The sequence below is a fragment of the Ovis canadensis genome, chromosome 13 (genome assembly GCF_042477335.2).
Source record: "Ovis canadensis isolate MfBH-ARS-UI-01 breed Bighorn chromosome 13, ARS-UI_OviCan_v2, whole genome shotgun sequence".
NCBI lineage: Eukaryota > Metazoa > Chordata > Mammalia > Artiodactyla > Bovidae > Ovis > Ovis canadensis.
Genome location: NC_091257.1, coordinates 50,149,288 through 50,165,718, shown reverse-complemented (window position 1 = coordinate 50,165,718; position 16,431 = coordinate 50,149,288). Strand labels below are relative to the sequence as shown.

Below are 16,431 nucleotides of genomic sequence, written 5' to 3'. Positions count from 1 at the left end.
TCTCCAATGCATGAAAGTGAAAAGTGAAAGTGAAGTCGCTCAGTCGTGTCTGACTCTTAGCGACCCCGTGGACTGCAGCCCACCAGGCTCCTCCATCGATGGGATTTTCCAGGCGAGAGTACTGGAGTGGGGTGCTATTAAAAAGAATGAAATATTGCCATTTGCAGCAACATGAATGGACCCAGAGATTATCATACTAAGGGAATAAATCAGACAGAAAAAGACAAATAATCATATGATACCACTTACATGTGGAGTCTGAAAAAAAGTTACACAAATGAACTCATTTACAAAGCACAAACGGACCCACAGACATAGAAAACAAATTTATGGTTACCAAAGGGAAAGTAGGGGAGGGGTAAATTAGGAGGATCAGATTAACATACAAACCTTACTACATATAAAATAGAAAACCAACAAGAACCTACTATAGACCACAGGGAACTCTACTCAATATTTTATAATAACCTGCAAGGAAAAGAATCTGAATATATGCTAGGGTGTGCTTAGTCCCCCAGTCACGTCTGACTCTTTACGACCCCAAGAACTGTAGCCCACCAGGCTCCTCTGTCCATGGGGATTCTCCAAGCAAGAATACTGGAGTGGGTTGCCATGCTCTCCTCCAGGGGACCTTCCCAACTCAGTGATCAAACCCAGGTCTCCTGCATTGCAGGTAGATTCTTTACCATCTGAGCCACCAGGGAAGCCCATTTATGTGTGTGTATAATTTTATGTAACTGAAACTAACATGACATTGTAAATCAACTATACTTCAATTTAAAAAAAGCAAAGACAAACCTTAACTGGATGTGACGGGAGCTGATGGGAGAAGGGCCCAGCTCTTCCAGTCACCAGCCCTGTTGCTCTGCACTCTCACCTCACCTTTCTGGGCCTGGGCTGCTTCCTCTGTGAAATGAGGGGTTTGGGCTGACAGATTCTCCTGAGTCCTGAAGTGCAGCCAGCCATGTGAGTTCCTCAAGGAGTTCTGATAGATTTCATTTTATCATAAGAAGTTGTTTTAAAATTCAAGCAAAAAAAAAAGGAAAAGTAGATCTTATCTCCGTAGTCTTATTAGACTGGTTGAAATCTCTGTGTTTTATTTGAGTTTTGGGGGGAGGAGGAAGAGAGCAGCTGCTGACCCCTGTTCTTCCACCCGCAGAGTCTCCATCTCAGGTCTTGTTGCCTGTTCAGTTAGACACGGGCAGTAGATAAAAAGATTTAAGAAGACTGCATGGGAGAAGACTGTAAGTTGAGAACATTCTACTCATTATTTTTTTTTCCCCCAGGACTTGGGGAAAAGATCAACCATCAAGAATTACAGTTCTGGAGCAATTCTGGCCACAGTAAGCTAGTTTTCTAGGCTAGAATCACTGGTTTATTGTTCAGTCACTAAGTTGTGTCCATGGACTGTGTGTAGCCTGCCAGGCTCCTCTGTCCATGGGATTTTCCAAGCAAGATTACTGGAGAGAGTAGCCATTTCCTTCTTCAGGGGCTCTTTCCAACCCAGGGATTGAACCCATGTCTTCTGCCTTGGCAGGCAGCTTCTTTATCGGAGTCATCTGGGAAGACCAGAATCACTGCTAGACAATCACTAAAGCCCCCTCCAACTTTAAGTGTTTGAGATTATGCAAAGAGACCCCTTCTCCCCTTCAGCGGAGGGCCGTAGGGGCAGGCGGCCAGAGATGAAGCCGCCTACAATATTGCATTCTGGGTTCCTGAGGCCAGGCTGTGTCCCCAGAAGCTGATTGTCTTTATATTATTTTAGTTAATGAATTAAATAAGGTTCCAGGACTGGAGACAAATGGGACTTCCTGTTATGTTAAAGTGAGGAAGCTAGAGAAGAGCATAGAAAGACCATTTAGACTTTCAACACCAGAATCGAAATATGTGTAGAGACACAAACACGATATGTGTATGCATCCCTTAGAAAATAAAGCAGAAAAAGAAGAATCAATTATTTTTGCTCTCCCTGCAACCCCTTCCTCCTCTCCAGCTTCTCCGCTGAGGTATGTGTGTTATTACCCTAACTGGCCTGTAGATGGCAGCCTAGGAAAGCAAAGTGATCCGCTTTAGTAAGTTGCTGCTGCTGCTGCTGTTGTTGCTGCTGCTGCTAAGTCGCTTCAGTCTTGTCACTCTGTGCGACCCCATAGACGGCAGCCCACCAGGCTCTCCTGTACCTGGGATTCTCCAGGCAAGAACACTGGAGTGGGTTGCCATTTCCTTCTCCAATGCATGATTAGTAAGTTGAGCCCATTAGAAACTCAAAAGGACCAGATTCAAGATTTCAAAGTAAACATCACTTTTTAACTCATTATTGACAAAGGGTGTTTTGCAGAAAATAAGACCTGTGGCAGGCGGTTTTTATTTTGGCTGGCCAAAAATTAGTTATTTCACTAACACTTGCAGGTTATTATATTAAATAGTTACTGCCACATCTGTAAAGTCATCTCCATCACTGTTTCATTTTCACTGTCTGTATCAGAATCAGTCACTAAGGTTTTTGTCTTTTTGTTGGTCTAATATTCACATTGTCTGAATCAGAACTATATTCTGAAGAGCTATCATCTTTTGAGACACTAGTATATAGGTCGCTCAGACAATTAGAGAAAGTATCTGCTTAAAATTCACCAAAAAATTCTTCTTCACTCAAAATTTTGTGATGTATCATTTTTGAAACTTTTATGGCAATAAGCTTGTGTTTATAATATACACAAGGTTGGAACAAAAACCCAACAGAGGAAAATGTGAATGGTAATGACAATCATTAAGTTATATAATGAATCTTAGATCAATTTTAATCTCTAACACCTTCAGACAGTGATGTTAACTGTATCACTCTCTAAAAATGTATTGATACATCTCTAGTCAATAATGTGTTAAAATACAGCATCATAAGAGCATACAGGTAAAATGTGAAGAAAAAACCTAAGACAAGGAATTCTTGCGTATAATATATAACCAACCACTCAACAAAAATCCCATTCAAATTCTACCTAGAATTCTGAAACCACACCAGATCTACAGCTTACCTGGGATACATTTTTGCTAGTTCACAGTCACAGCACCAATATGGATGCCTCATTTTAAGCAATACATGCCAATGCAATAGGTGATTTCTTAAGTCTCTTAAGTTCTAAAATTCCTTGAATATATATACTCCAGAAAAGCGGGGCAAATTCAGTTTTGTAACCTGAATGGTGTTTGCTGATAGATTTCAATGCAGTGTTCATTTTGACTGTTCCGCACTTGCCTAGCAGCTCCTAGCCCTTTGGACCTACTATCTGTAAGTCAGTGACACTTCCTGGAGCCGCACGCTTGTGGGGGAGCCTTGCGTGGGTGTCTCCTCCCCTGGCCTGGCCACTCCTCTGGGCACTGTCAGGGTCTGGGGCCTGACGAAGAGAAGGTGTTGGAGGTATTGGGTGAACTGCGCTGACTGCAGCGGAGCTACCATGGGCATCACGGGTCCTTAAATGAGGCCACATCTCTGCTGTGATGGGTGTGGATTGCTGGACCCCAAGGGTTTCTGCGCCAGTGCAGGCTTGTAGTGTAGTAGCTTAGGTTGGAACCACCTGGGTCCACTTCCCCAGAGAGACCTGAGTACTGAACAAAGCACCGAGGCCAGAAGCCTCTTGGAACCAATATCCCAAAGAAAGAAGCAGTCCTCACATTCAAGGTCAGCCACCCCTGAGGCCAGCCAGCTCCTCAGCCGCAGTGATGGAACCTGGTAAAACCAGGGCCAAAGATACAAAGGACAAACTTCCGGTTTCAGGGATGAATGTCCTCCTGATGGTTTGCCCACTTAAAACCTTACTAAGTGAAGAGGAACTAAAAAGCCTCTTGATGAAAGTGAAAGAGGAGAGTGAAAAAGTTGGCTTAAAGCTCAACATTCAGAAAACGAAGATCATGGCATCTGGTCCCATCACTTCATGGGACATAGATGGGGAAACAGTGGAAACAGTGTCAGACTTTATTTTGGGGGAGCTCCAAACTGACTGCAGATGGTGATTGCAGCCATGAAATTAAAAGATGCTTACTCCTTGGAAGGAAAGTTATGACCAACCTAGATAGCACATTCAAAAGCAAAGACATTACTTTGCCTACAAAGGTCCGTCTAGTCAAGGCTATGGTTTTTCCAGTAGTCATGTATGGATGTGAAAGTTGGACTGTGAAGAAAGCTGAGTGCTGAAGAATTGATGCTTTTGAACTGTGGTGTTGGAGAAGACTCTTGCGAGTCCCTTGGACTGCAAGGAGATCCAACCAGTCCATTCTAAAGGAGATCAGCCCTGGGTGTTCTTTGGAAGGAATGATGCTAAAGCTGAAACTCCAGTACTTTGGCCACCTCATGCAAAGAGTTGACTCATTGGAAAATACTCTGATGCTGGGAGGGATTGGGGGCAGGAGGAAAAGGGGACGACAGAGGATGAGATGGCTGGATGGCATCACTGACTCAATGGACGTGGGTTTGGGTGAACTCCAGGACATGGTGATGGACAGGGAGGCCTGGTGTGCTGCAATTCATGGGGTCACAAAGAGTCGGACACGACTGAGCGACTGAACTAAACTGAATATGCAATTCAGAAAAAAAAAGTGTACTTGACAATCCAAAGTGTTCACTGTTGAAATTTCTTTTTTAAAAAACAAAGGAGCTTTCATAACAAAAGAATTCATAGAGTTGGGATGAATCCCAAGAACTCACCTGGTTAATTCCACATCTCCGGGCAAAGCAACTCCTAAGCCACGCCCAAAACTGTAAAGGAACAAACACCCTTTCCTTTTCATTGAGCTTCCATGGGAGATCTGACCAGATAGGTCTTCTGCCTCTTTGTCTTCACTGTTTGCACCTTTTTGTTCATGTTCAGCTGTGAATTGAAACAGACTTAACTCACATTCAGGCTCCTCTACTCTCTGGCTGTGTGAGTTTAAGCAAGTTACCTGCCCCCTCTGAACCTCGCTTTCTCCATTTGTAAAACCACTGTTAGAATACACCCCAATTAAAGGTGTTTCAAGGCTCGAATAAAGAAACACTAATGAATATAACAAAAAAGAAACAGACTTAAAAATACAGAGAACAAAAAGAGATTACAATCGGAAAGAGGGGAAGCGGGAGGGGCACAATAAGGGAAGGATTACGAAGGACCAACTACTACAGTTTAAAACAGATAAGTTACGAGGCTCTATTGTACAGCACAGGGAATATAGTCAATATTTCTTAACAAATGTAAAAGGAATTTCTCTGGTGACTCAGTGGTAAAGAACCTGCCTGCAAATGCAAGAGATGCAGATTCAATCCTTGGGTCGGGAAGAACCCCTGAAGAAAGAAATGTCAATCTACCCCAGTATTCTTGCCTGGAAAATTCCATGGACAGAGGAGCCTGGCGGGCTACAGTCCATGGAGTCATAAAAGAGATATAACTTAGCAACTAAACAACAACAATAATAAAAAGAGTATAACCTTTAAATTTTGTGAATTGTTATAGTGTACACCTGTAACATACATAACATTATTCATCAAATTTATCTCTATTAAAAGATGTATGTAAACCACTACACCTATAGCTTGGTTCCTGGAGCTGATCAACAAAGTATGGCCCCTCTCTCCCCTACTCCCTGTGGTGGGATGGTGGGGTTGTCATAACAACAGGGGAAGCAGTGATGAAGTATGATGGTCTTGGGTACCAGACACTATTTTGCTCTCTTCAGCCCCTCAACATGAAAATCACCCCATGGCCCTGTATGGTTGTCAAATAACTGAACATTCATGAAGCTGACAAACCCAGCATTGCCCAGCCCGGAACATAATTCCATTTCACACACAAATGCGAGCATTTTCCACATGATTACAAATGCACTGGATGTTCTAGTACATTTTGTTGCTAATCAAAGGAAGATAGTTTTCTGTGCTATTTGTTACTTTGCTAAGAGTTGTTGACAATTTTGTAAAATCTCATTCATCACGTTGAGTCTACACTACAGTCAATGGGTCACCCACACTACATACCTCTGTCCATCCACACTGAAGCAGGTGAATTCCTGGTGGCTTTGAGCAGAGGGGCATTGGAATCACCCATCCATGGTATCATCCATCATGTAGATGTAAAAATGAGCTTCGAGTGAAGGAGGTTCTATTAACCATTCATTTTGAGATAGAAAAAGAGTTTTTAACAAATGCCCTATTATCAAACAGGGGCTCTGGGTCTGATTAGCTCCTGTCACAACTGGTATTCCCAGCCCTCAGCCCTCAGGGGTCTTCTGGGCTGTGCCCCCTGCCACATGTACTCCCAGGAGCAGCCCCTTCTCTGCAAGGGTTCCACAGGCTGCAGGGACCCCTCTCAAGGCACCCTTGGCATCAGGCCTGGTTCCCAGCAACAACCAGTTTTTCCTATTTTTTAATTGAAGCCTAGTTGATTTATAATGTTACATAGCTTCAAGTATACAACATAGCGATTTGATATTTTTATAGATTATATGCCTCAAATGAAATTTTATTTTATTTTACAAAATTATACAATATTGGCTATATTCTCTGTGTTGTACACTACATGTTTGTTACTTATTTATTTTATACCTAGTAGTTTGTAGGAGGGCATGACAACCCACTCCAGTATTCTTGCCTGGAGAATTCCCTCAAACAGAGGAGCCTGGTGGGCTACAGTCCATGGGGTCACAAAGAGTCAGACATGACTGAGTGACTAAGCAAAGCACAGCACAGCAGCTTGTACCTCTAAATCCCCCTCCCTGATCAGCCCCTTTCCCCGCCTCCCCTGGAAAAACCAATAGTTTGTTCTCTGCATCTGTGAGTCTGTTTCTATTTGGTGGAATCTAAAACAAAACCAATGATGAAAATAACAAAGCAGCAGCCAGCTTTGAGTGCGGTCCCCAGGGGAGTCCCCTAGCACTCCCCACAAACCTGAACTTACCTTCCCTCCAGCTCAGGCCCCAGGGAACCACCTGCTCCCTCCCCAGCTGAGAAAGACCCCTGGGGCAGCCAGGGCAGATGTTTCCCCCTCCACCGCCTACCCAGAGCTCAAGGCCCAGGCTCCACGGGCTCCATGCCCCACCTGTATCCCTGCTCCAGGATGTCTGCTTTTCGTAACTCCCTAGACCATCCTTCTACCTTCTAGATCCATCTCTGCTTTCATGGCCCCTGGAATCCAGATAAGAGTCCTTGCTGCCATCACAGCCAGGAAGGCAGCAGCACACTGGAATTCACTCGAGTTTCAAAAACTAACAAGAGCACCCGGGTCCACCCAGAAGTTTCCATTTCTGACAATCAGGTAAAGAAATCCATCTGGCTTCAGAAAGTTCACGAGTGCTAAAACCAGAGAAAGAATGCAGGATAAATGAAAGAATTCCTGTTCTGTATTGTGTTTCACAAAGACCCATTAAGACGAGCAGGGATCCATGCTACAAGGTCATGAAGGAGCCCTGGCTGGCAGACAGGGAAAGTGAAAGAAAAACAAGCTGAAGTTTTGTGGAAAGCCCACTGGACAGAACAGACCAAGTGGACGTGGGGTGAAGTGTCGTCTGCCGGACCTGTTCCTTTTTCTCTTGGGTAGGGATGGGAAACCACAGGCTGGCGGAACTGGGCCATGTGTGCTGCAGAGGGGGCAGCATCCTGTGAGGCTGGCAGGTGGGAGCAGATGGCATAGCACGGGGAGGCAGGCCCTGTTGGGGAGAGTGAGACAAACGTGGGTTTAGCAGGAAAGATGGAATCTCCACAACCTAAGAATGACGAAGCTGTTTTTGCAAAGCAGGTGTACTTGATGAGTTGGGGGGACACAGAGGGTTTTTCTGACTCATATAAATTATACTTGGGTTGGGTAAGCCAATTGTTAAAAGGGATCTCAGTCTAGACAAATGAGAAGAAGATTGCAAAAGTTAATCCCTCACCAAGCTTCCTTAGGGCCAGATCGCCTGGTGAGGATGTCCATCGTCTGGCCCCAAAGGCACGATTTGTCCTAAGGCTCTGGGAGAAGGGCTTCCCTGGTGGCTCAAACAGTAAAGAATCTGCCTGCAATGTGGGAGATCTAGGTTTCGTCCATGGGTTGGGAAGATGCCCTGGAGAAGGGCATGGCAGCCCACTCTAGTATTCTCGCTGGAGAATTCCATGGACAGAGGAGCCTGGTGGGCTACAGTCCATGGGGTGGCAAAGAGTCAGACATGACTGAGAAACTTTCATCTGGAAGAAGAGAGAGGTGGTTTGATTTTACAGACATCTTCCCCACTGTACATGGGTGAGGCCCAGGGAGGAGTTCCTGCCTCAATGGCCACCACCACTGGCTTCCAGAAACACGACTGTGTTGTGGGTGAGATGTGCAATCTACCTTGGGCTGTTATAACAAAAGAACGGCAAACTGGAGCCTTAAACAAGCATCTGTTTCTCACGGTCCTCAGGGTTGGGAAGTCCGAGGTCAATGCATCAGCAGATTGAGGGTCTAGCAAGGACCAGCTTCCTGGTTCCTAGACGGCATCTCCTGCTGTGTCTTCAAGTGGTGGCAGGGGCAGGGAGCCCTCTGGGGTCTGTTATCTAAGAGCACTAATCTTATCCCCACATGCTTTTATGAACAGGATTGTATGTGGTTTTATAGGAATCTATTTTAAGAAAACAAAGTGCCCAGCACCTTGAACAGACTCCACACAACATAGAATGATGATTCATTTCCCCTCCATTCTTCCTCTGCTCTTGGTGCTGGTGACCCTTCTGAAGTCAGGTGGAAAGATTCAAAGGTTCTGCTGGGTTTCTTCACCCAGTTTTCAGAACAGACTCACTCTCCTGTCACTCCCAAAGCTCCAGATCAGTAGTTGGACTGTTGGAGCAGTGTTCCTCAAACTGTAAGTCACCCAGGAACCTTCAGGATCATGTTCAAATGAGGATTCTGATTCAGCAAGTCTGGGGCAGAGCCCAAAAGTCTGCATTTCTACCAAGTTTCCGGATGGTGCCAAGGTTGCTGGTCTGTGCTCCACACTCGGAGGAACAAGAAGTCAGGCTGTTCGCCCATAATTGATGTGATCTCGGGTCTAGCTCAATGGCTGTCGTTTTCACATTAGATCTCAGTACTGGTTCCCCCCTCTCTCCTTTTTAAAATATATAATTTAATTTATTCATTTTTAATTGAAGGATAATTGTCCTACAATATTGTGGTGGTTTCTGCCAAGCATCAGCATGAATCAGCCATAGGTATACATATGTCCCCTCCCTCTTGAACCTCCCTCCCACCTCCCTCCCCATCCCACCCCTCTAGATTGTTACAGAGCCCAGGTTTGAGTTCCTTGAGTCACGCAGCAAATTCCCACTGGCTATCTATTTTACATATGGTAATGAATGTTTCGATGTTACTCTCTCCACACATCCGGCCCACTCCTTCCTCCCCGCTACCCCTGCCATGTTCCACAAGTCTGGTCTCTATGTCTGTGTCTCCATGGCAGCCCTTGCAGCCAGGTTCATCAGTACCATCTTTCTAGATTCCATATACATGTGTTAATATATTATATTTGCTTCCCCGCTTTGAGGGCTCCCCACAAACACAGTCTAATGAACCAGTGTCCTATCCAGTAGGTCAACATCTCCAGACCTAAATAGGACTTTGCCCAAACTCCCAAGAAAAGACTAGGTCCAGACCAGTGGAGTAGAATCACTTTGCTCCCTAAGATGCCCTACAGATGAAATGAGGAGGCGACCCATGAGGAGAACGCAGGATCATAGAGACTTAATGCTCCCACAGTTTTTCCTAGATCTTTTCTCTGGCGTCTGAGACTCACATCCTCAGAGGAGACAAGGCCGCCTGCTTCCAACCCACAGTTGCCAGGATTTAGAAATCCTTAAGGAGCTTGAGATGGTTGGATGGCATCACCAACTCAATGAGTCTGAGCAAACTCCAGGAGATAGTGGAGGACAGGGAAGCCTGGTGTGCTGCAGTCCATGGTGTTGTGAAGAGTTGGGCACAACTGAGAGACACAACAACAGGAACTTGAAATTAAGGTTGTTGTTTTTTCTCCTTTCGGATTTTTGAAAGTTAAAACAATTCTAAGCTCACAAGCCAGACAAAATGGACCTTCATATCAAAACAAGAAGGGCAGACTTCTTGTGCCAGAAAATAAGGACAACTCAAGAGAAAGGCAGGGATATGTTGAAAGGATATAGATGCTAGCTTGGGATTCCCTGTAAGAGCCCTGTCTCCTTGTTTCTGTAGTTGGTGCTCTGACATCTGTGGCCTTGCTGAATCTGGAGGGACTGCCCCTCCCAGGGTTAGCTAATTCCTAGAGATAGTCAATAACTCCTCCAGAGCCTGTTTTTCACATGCAGATCAACCATTCTGGAGCCCTTACCCCAACCACACCCTCTATTGGGCTCTCAGAGTCAGAGTCCCTATTTTCCTGCCTGAATCACCCCGAGGCCAGGCTCTCGACAAGGAGGGGCAGTATCTGGGGCTCAGAGCCTGCTGAAAGGGTGAAACCAGCCCATCCTGAGCCTATGCACCGCACCTCACCCATTCCTTCCTGTGGAAATGATAATAAAGGCTCCCACACTCTCCCCTCACTTCCTCTGTCTCCTGACTGGCCCTGTACGGTGCTTCCCCACACGGGCTTGTGAGCATCCATGAGGAAGACACAGGTCTCCTTTCATGGTGGTCATTTTCATATCTGAACATCCCACCATACCTGATTAGAACAATCCTGGCTACCCTTAACCCCCTGCCTCTGGTCAAAGCGGGGACAACTGACCACCAAAGTAATGATAATAATAGATTATGCCTCATTGCACTGAATGAGAATCCATGGGTTCATAAAGAAAATAGGGCTTGCCAAGTAGCACTGCTGGTAAAGAATCCGCCTGACAATGCAGGAGACGCCAGAGACGTGGGTTCCATCTCTGGGTTGGAAAGATCCCCTAGAGTAGGAAGCGGCAACCCACTCCAGTATTCTTGTCTGGGAAGTTCCAAGGACAGAAAAGCCTGACAGGCAGAGGAGCCTGGCAGGCTGCAGTCCATGGGGCCGCAAAGAGTTAGACACAACTGAGCATACACACACAATTAAAAAAATAATAATAATAAATGTGGAAAAGAAAGCCCTTTCTTACAGTAGAGTCACCAAGGGATGTAGAAAGAACAAGGCAATCAGAATCCATTAAAACAAACGGTTAAGGCCTGATAGGAACAGGATGCTTATGCAGTCTCAAAGTGTCTCCCCACAAATTACTTTTTAATCAGAAAGGAGAAATTTGAAACTTTATGAAAGAGAAGCCTGGTAGACGCCACGTTAACGGAAGAGGAAGTTCGCTCAGCATGCTGGAGAGGGATAAAACAAGCAAGAGGCCACGTGAAGCTTGGAAAAACCTCTAAGAAGGTTTGTGTCAGTGAGGACTTTTAACTGAATCTTGGAAAATATCAGAAAATCAAATTAAACACAGCATCTTTGGCCCTGGCACTTCAGCTGACTGAATCCCTCTCAACTCAAACAAGCTAAAAGTGGGTGGTGCAACCGCAACTTGGCATTTGGGTAATTCTGTTATTTCCAAAGTTCTTTTCCAAATAGTATCTCACTTAGAGCTGTTTTTCACAGCAGTTCTGTGATGCAAGGTATTGTGACCTCCTATTTCACATACAAGCAAACTAAACCCAGAGGCTCATGATCTGTCCAAGGTCGCCCAACAGAGTCAGGACCTGACCCTAAGTTCCTGCCGACACTGCCCCAGGGTCCCCACCCCCCAAAACTTCACTGTCATCTGAATTCACTAGCACTATCTGTGTCCTTTGAAAAAACGCCAGGTGACCCCACATGACGAAGGAAAATGCTCTTGAGCGGATAAGAAAAAAACACTTTCACATTTACTGGAAGACACCTCCACCCCCATTGCTGTTTCTCTGGGGATCACAGTGACTTATAATATTAAATCTTTTGGAGCTCTATTTTTAGAAACATTACTAAATTTCAGCACTAGTTTCACTAACTTTTCTGCATGGTCTTATCATTTCCACATCTTATATGAAAAACAGGAGGTTTTGGAGCCTACTAGAAAGCTATTATTTCCACATCTGTGAGGAAGTTGGCACAAGCAAAGGAAGGGTTTGAAAGTAGAATTATACCAAACAGGTGCAGGACTTGTGAACAGAAAGGCCAGCTCGTATGGCCAGAGTGGAGCACAGGCAGACCTGGCCAGTTTCCCTGAAAGTTAACTGGACAATCAAATTATTCCGTCTGTTGGTCTGAAGCTGTTTACTTGGTGGTTAAACATTTCATTGCAGTGCTGTGATATCTCATAGCTAGTTTTGAGGTGGAGCAAATGATTTGCCATGTTAGTGTCTTTATAAAACTATTGCTATTATCTCTGCAAAGCACAGTCTTTCAGTTCCTCAGATACGTCATGATGCTTTAGTGCATGGACGCTGACCACACAAACCTACTTTCAACCCTTGGTTCAATACTTATTACTGGAGAGAGCTCGAATGGTTATTTACTCTCTCAAAGACTTAGTTAACTCATCTATGAAATGGGAATATTAACATTACCTACTTCACAGGGTTGTGAAGACTAAAGGAGATGTTAGGAGCATAACACAGTTCCCTGTACACAGCGAGCAAGGGATAAGCACCATCCATGTTGATGATTTTCATGACAGTCATTTGCTTTGTGCAACGCAGAGAATGATACCAATCTACCATCAATGGGGCGGGTGCTCCAAGATGTGTTTCTAGCTCTGATGGGAGTGATGGTGATTCCCAAAGACTTATACCCACCTTTCTCACCAAGTCAGTAGCCTTGTGCACGTCTACAAGAGAATTAATGGCAACAGTTAAAGGAAGTCAAAGTGACCCAATACAAAACAGGACACCAACATGCCAAATGGCCATCTGTTCCTTCTAACTTCTTCGTATTTTGGTGACCTCACAAAACAACTGTACTGCGGTAGACTGGATAAGCTGTCATGAGACGCTAGGTGAGCTGTAGGTAATAAGTACGTGTATGCATCAGCTTCAGGCTTTAACACTCCACTGAAGGCCAATTTGGCAATAAAAATATTGAACCATACAAAATATCATTCCCTTTAACCCCTTAGTCTAGCGAAATAATTTCAAAGAACATAGTTGAATGTGCAAAATTATTTCCAGCAGGAGTGTTTATGAACACGAAGACCTGCTAAACAGCATATAAATCTAACTGGTTGAGAAGATTAAGGAAATTATAGGATATTACTTGATGAAATTGTGTGCAACCATTAAAATGATAAATGTGAAGACTGCATATGGAGTGGTCAGGATACAAGACCAGTACACAAAAATCAAGAGTATTTCTATACATTTGCAATGAACAGTATAAAAATGAAATCTTAAAAATGGCTCCACCAGAGACAAGAAAAGGGTATCCCCCCTCATCACTCCTTTCCAACATCATACTAGAATTCTGGCCAGTGCAATAAGACAAGAAAGAGAAACAAAAGGTGTACGGACTGGACAGGAAAGGAAAACAACAGTCTTTGTAGATGACAGGATTGTCGATAGATTCCAAAGGAGTCAACAACAACAAATACCTGAGACTAACAAATAGTTACAGCAAAGCCGAAAGGTGAAAGATTGATATATAAAAGTCAGTTTCTACGTACCAGTAATGAACAAATCAAATTTTAATTGTAAAACACAATACCATTTATATTAGCATCTAAAAATGAAATATTTAGGTATAAATAGAGCAATACATACAAAATCTATTTGAAAAAACTACAAAACTCTGATTAAACAGGCCAAAGAATAACTAAATAACTGGAGAAATATTCCATGTTCATGAACAAAAGGACTCAATGCTGTCAAGATGTCTATTCTTCCCAACTTGGTCTAAAGACTGAATGCAATCCCAATAAAAATCTCAGAGAGTTATCTTATGGATATTGACAACTTGATTCTAAACTTTGTATGGAGAAGCAAAGGATTCAGAATAGCCAACCAAATACTGAAGGAGAACAAAGTTGAAGGATGGTAGCTACTTGAATTCAAGACATAGTATAAAGCTACAATAATCAAGGCAGAGTAGTTTGGTGAAAGAACAGACAAATAGATCACTGGGACAGAACTGAGAGCCCAGAAGTAGACCCACATTCATGTAATGAGCAGTACAATCAGACAAACATAATCTTTTCAACAAATGTTGCTAGAAAAATTGGACATTCAAGTACAAAAATGTGAATCTAGATCTCTGTCACACCCTCACGCTCTTCACAAAAATTAATTCAAATGGATCATACACCTGTTTGTTTTTCATTGAAGTACAGCTGATTTACAACTTTGTGTTAATTTCTATTGTATAGCAAAGTGACTCAATTATACATAAATATACATTCATTTTCATATTATTCTCTAGTATGGTTTATCATGTGGTATTGAATATAATTCCCTGTGCTCTACAGTAGAAACTTCTTGCTTATCCATTCTACATATAATAATTTGCATCTGCTACCCCCAAACTTCCAATCCATCACCCCTCTCCTCCTTGGGCAACCATAAGTCTGTTTTCTATGCACAAATCTATACTTAAAATGCAAAATCATAAAAGTAGGAGAAAATCTAAATAACTCTGGATAAGCTGATGATTTTTTAGATATAACACCAAAAGCCCAATCCATGAAATAAATAATTGGTTAGCAGGACCTCATTAAAATTAAAAACTGCTCTGAGAAAAACACTGTCAAAAGATAAAGAAGACTATCTATAGACTGGGATAATGTATTTGTAAAAGACATCTCTGATGAATGACTATTATCCAAAATATATACAGAATTCTTAAAAGTTGACAATTTAAAAAAACCTCAACTTTAAAAAGGATAAAAGACGTGAACATATAGCTTACCAAAGACAGATACACGGCAAATAAATACATGAAAAATTGTTCAACACCCTACGTCATCAGGAAATTGTAAATTAAAACAATAGTGAAATACCACTACACACCTATTAGAATGGCCAAAATTCAAAATGCTGACATGTTGGTGAGGATGCAGAGCAACAGGAGCTATCATTCATTGCTGGTGAAAATGCGAAATAGTATAGACACTTCAGAAGTCAGTTTGCAGTTTCTTACAAAGCTTAACATCCTCTTACAATACAATCCAGGAATCAAACTCCTTGGTATTTACCCAGAGGGGCTGAACTTTTATGTCCACACAAAAACCTGAACATGAATGGTTATACTACTTTTATTCATAATTTTCAAAACTTGCAAGAAATCAAGATGCCCTCTAGTAGGGGAATGGAGAGATAAACTGTACATCCAAACAACAGAACATTTACTGTAGTTTTAGTTATTAAAGACTCTTTCCAGACAGTCAAGGGGGGGAAGAAGAAGGGATAATATTTTGCTATTTCCATTTTATTCTTCCAATACAACTGGAATAAGAAGGGAAGACTTCCCTGGTGGTCCAGTGGTTAAGACTCTGCCTGCCCATGCAGGGGACACAGGTTTAACTCCTCTCCCAGGAAGATTTTACATGCTGCCGGGCAACTAGTCTCATGCGCCACAGCTACTGAAGCCCACGTGCCCTACAGCCCGTGCTCCAAAGCAAGAGAGACCGCCGCAGTGAGGAGCCCACCACAGCAGCTAGAGAGGAGCCCCACTTGCCGCAGCTAGAGAGAAGCCTGTGTGGCCACAAAGACCCAGCACAGCGAAAAGCAAGAAAGCATTTGTGTTTAAATGGGAAGAACTGGGGAGGTGGGAAGAGGGCCGCTGCTGTCCCATGTCCTGATTTACTTCTTGGTTCTCATAATCCACAGTAAACATCTATTTGCCAGACCTTGACCCTTTTTTTCCCCTTTATTCTTTCTTCCTTTCCGGCCTTCCTGCCTTTTTTCCCTCAATAAGCAATTATTGAGCCCCTGCCACTAGGCACTTTTTCTGCAAAGTGGAATTTGACATTCCTAGATCCACACCATCCACATTCAACCCCAGCCCCACACTCCAAATACACAAGATCACAAAATGATCACACTTCTGGGCTTTGCCTGTGTCTTAGCTTGGAATACACTTCTTTCCAATTCTCAGTCTACCAAAGCCCTGCTCATCTTTCAAGGGATGGTATAAAAGCCACCTCTTCCAGGAAGTCTTCTCTGATTTCCCTGACCAAAATTATTTCTTCCGGCTTCTACATTCCTGTGCAACATTGCTGGTATCAACTTTATTTTTAATCAATATTTGTTAAAAAATTTATTAACTCCACATATATAACTGTAGATTTACATAAATATCATCATCAAAACATCAGCAAAAACATCATCTATTATTGATAGACTTCTTTGGAAGTTGATTGACTCACAAAACACACATACGCTTTAGCCTTGGAATCCTTAAGTACTTTCTTTTAGATTCTAATTTTTCTGTTTTTAATTTTATCACTGTATTCATACCAAAGTTTTTAATGACATAACACCTTTTGATGTCAATGAGGAACTA

At 43.1% G+C, this 16,431-nt stretch overlaps 1 protein-coding gene across 1 annotated transcript in view; it reads right to left on the bottom strand.

Annotated features, from left to right (window-relative positions):
* The window catches only part of LOC138417470 (uncharacterized), an 88,051-nt gene that overhangs the window by 31,840 nt on the left and 39,780 nt on the right, over positions 1-16,431 (bottom strand). Inside the window, exons 9-10 of the mRNA XM_069547736.1 lie at positions 7,534-7,665; positions 4,697-4,859 (exon numbers count right to left, since the gene is read on the bottom strand). Coding sequence (XP_069403837.1) covers positions 4,697-4,859; positions 7,534-7,665 — 295 coding nt within the window. The remainder of the gene's footprint in view (positions 1-4,696; positions 4,860-7,533; positions 7,666-16,431) is intronic.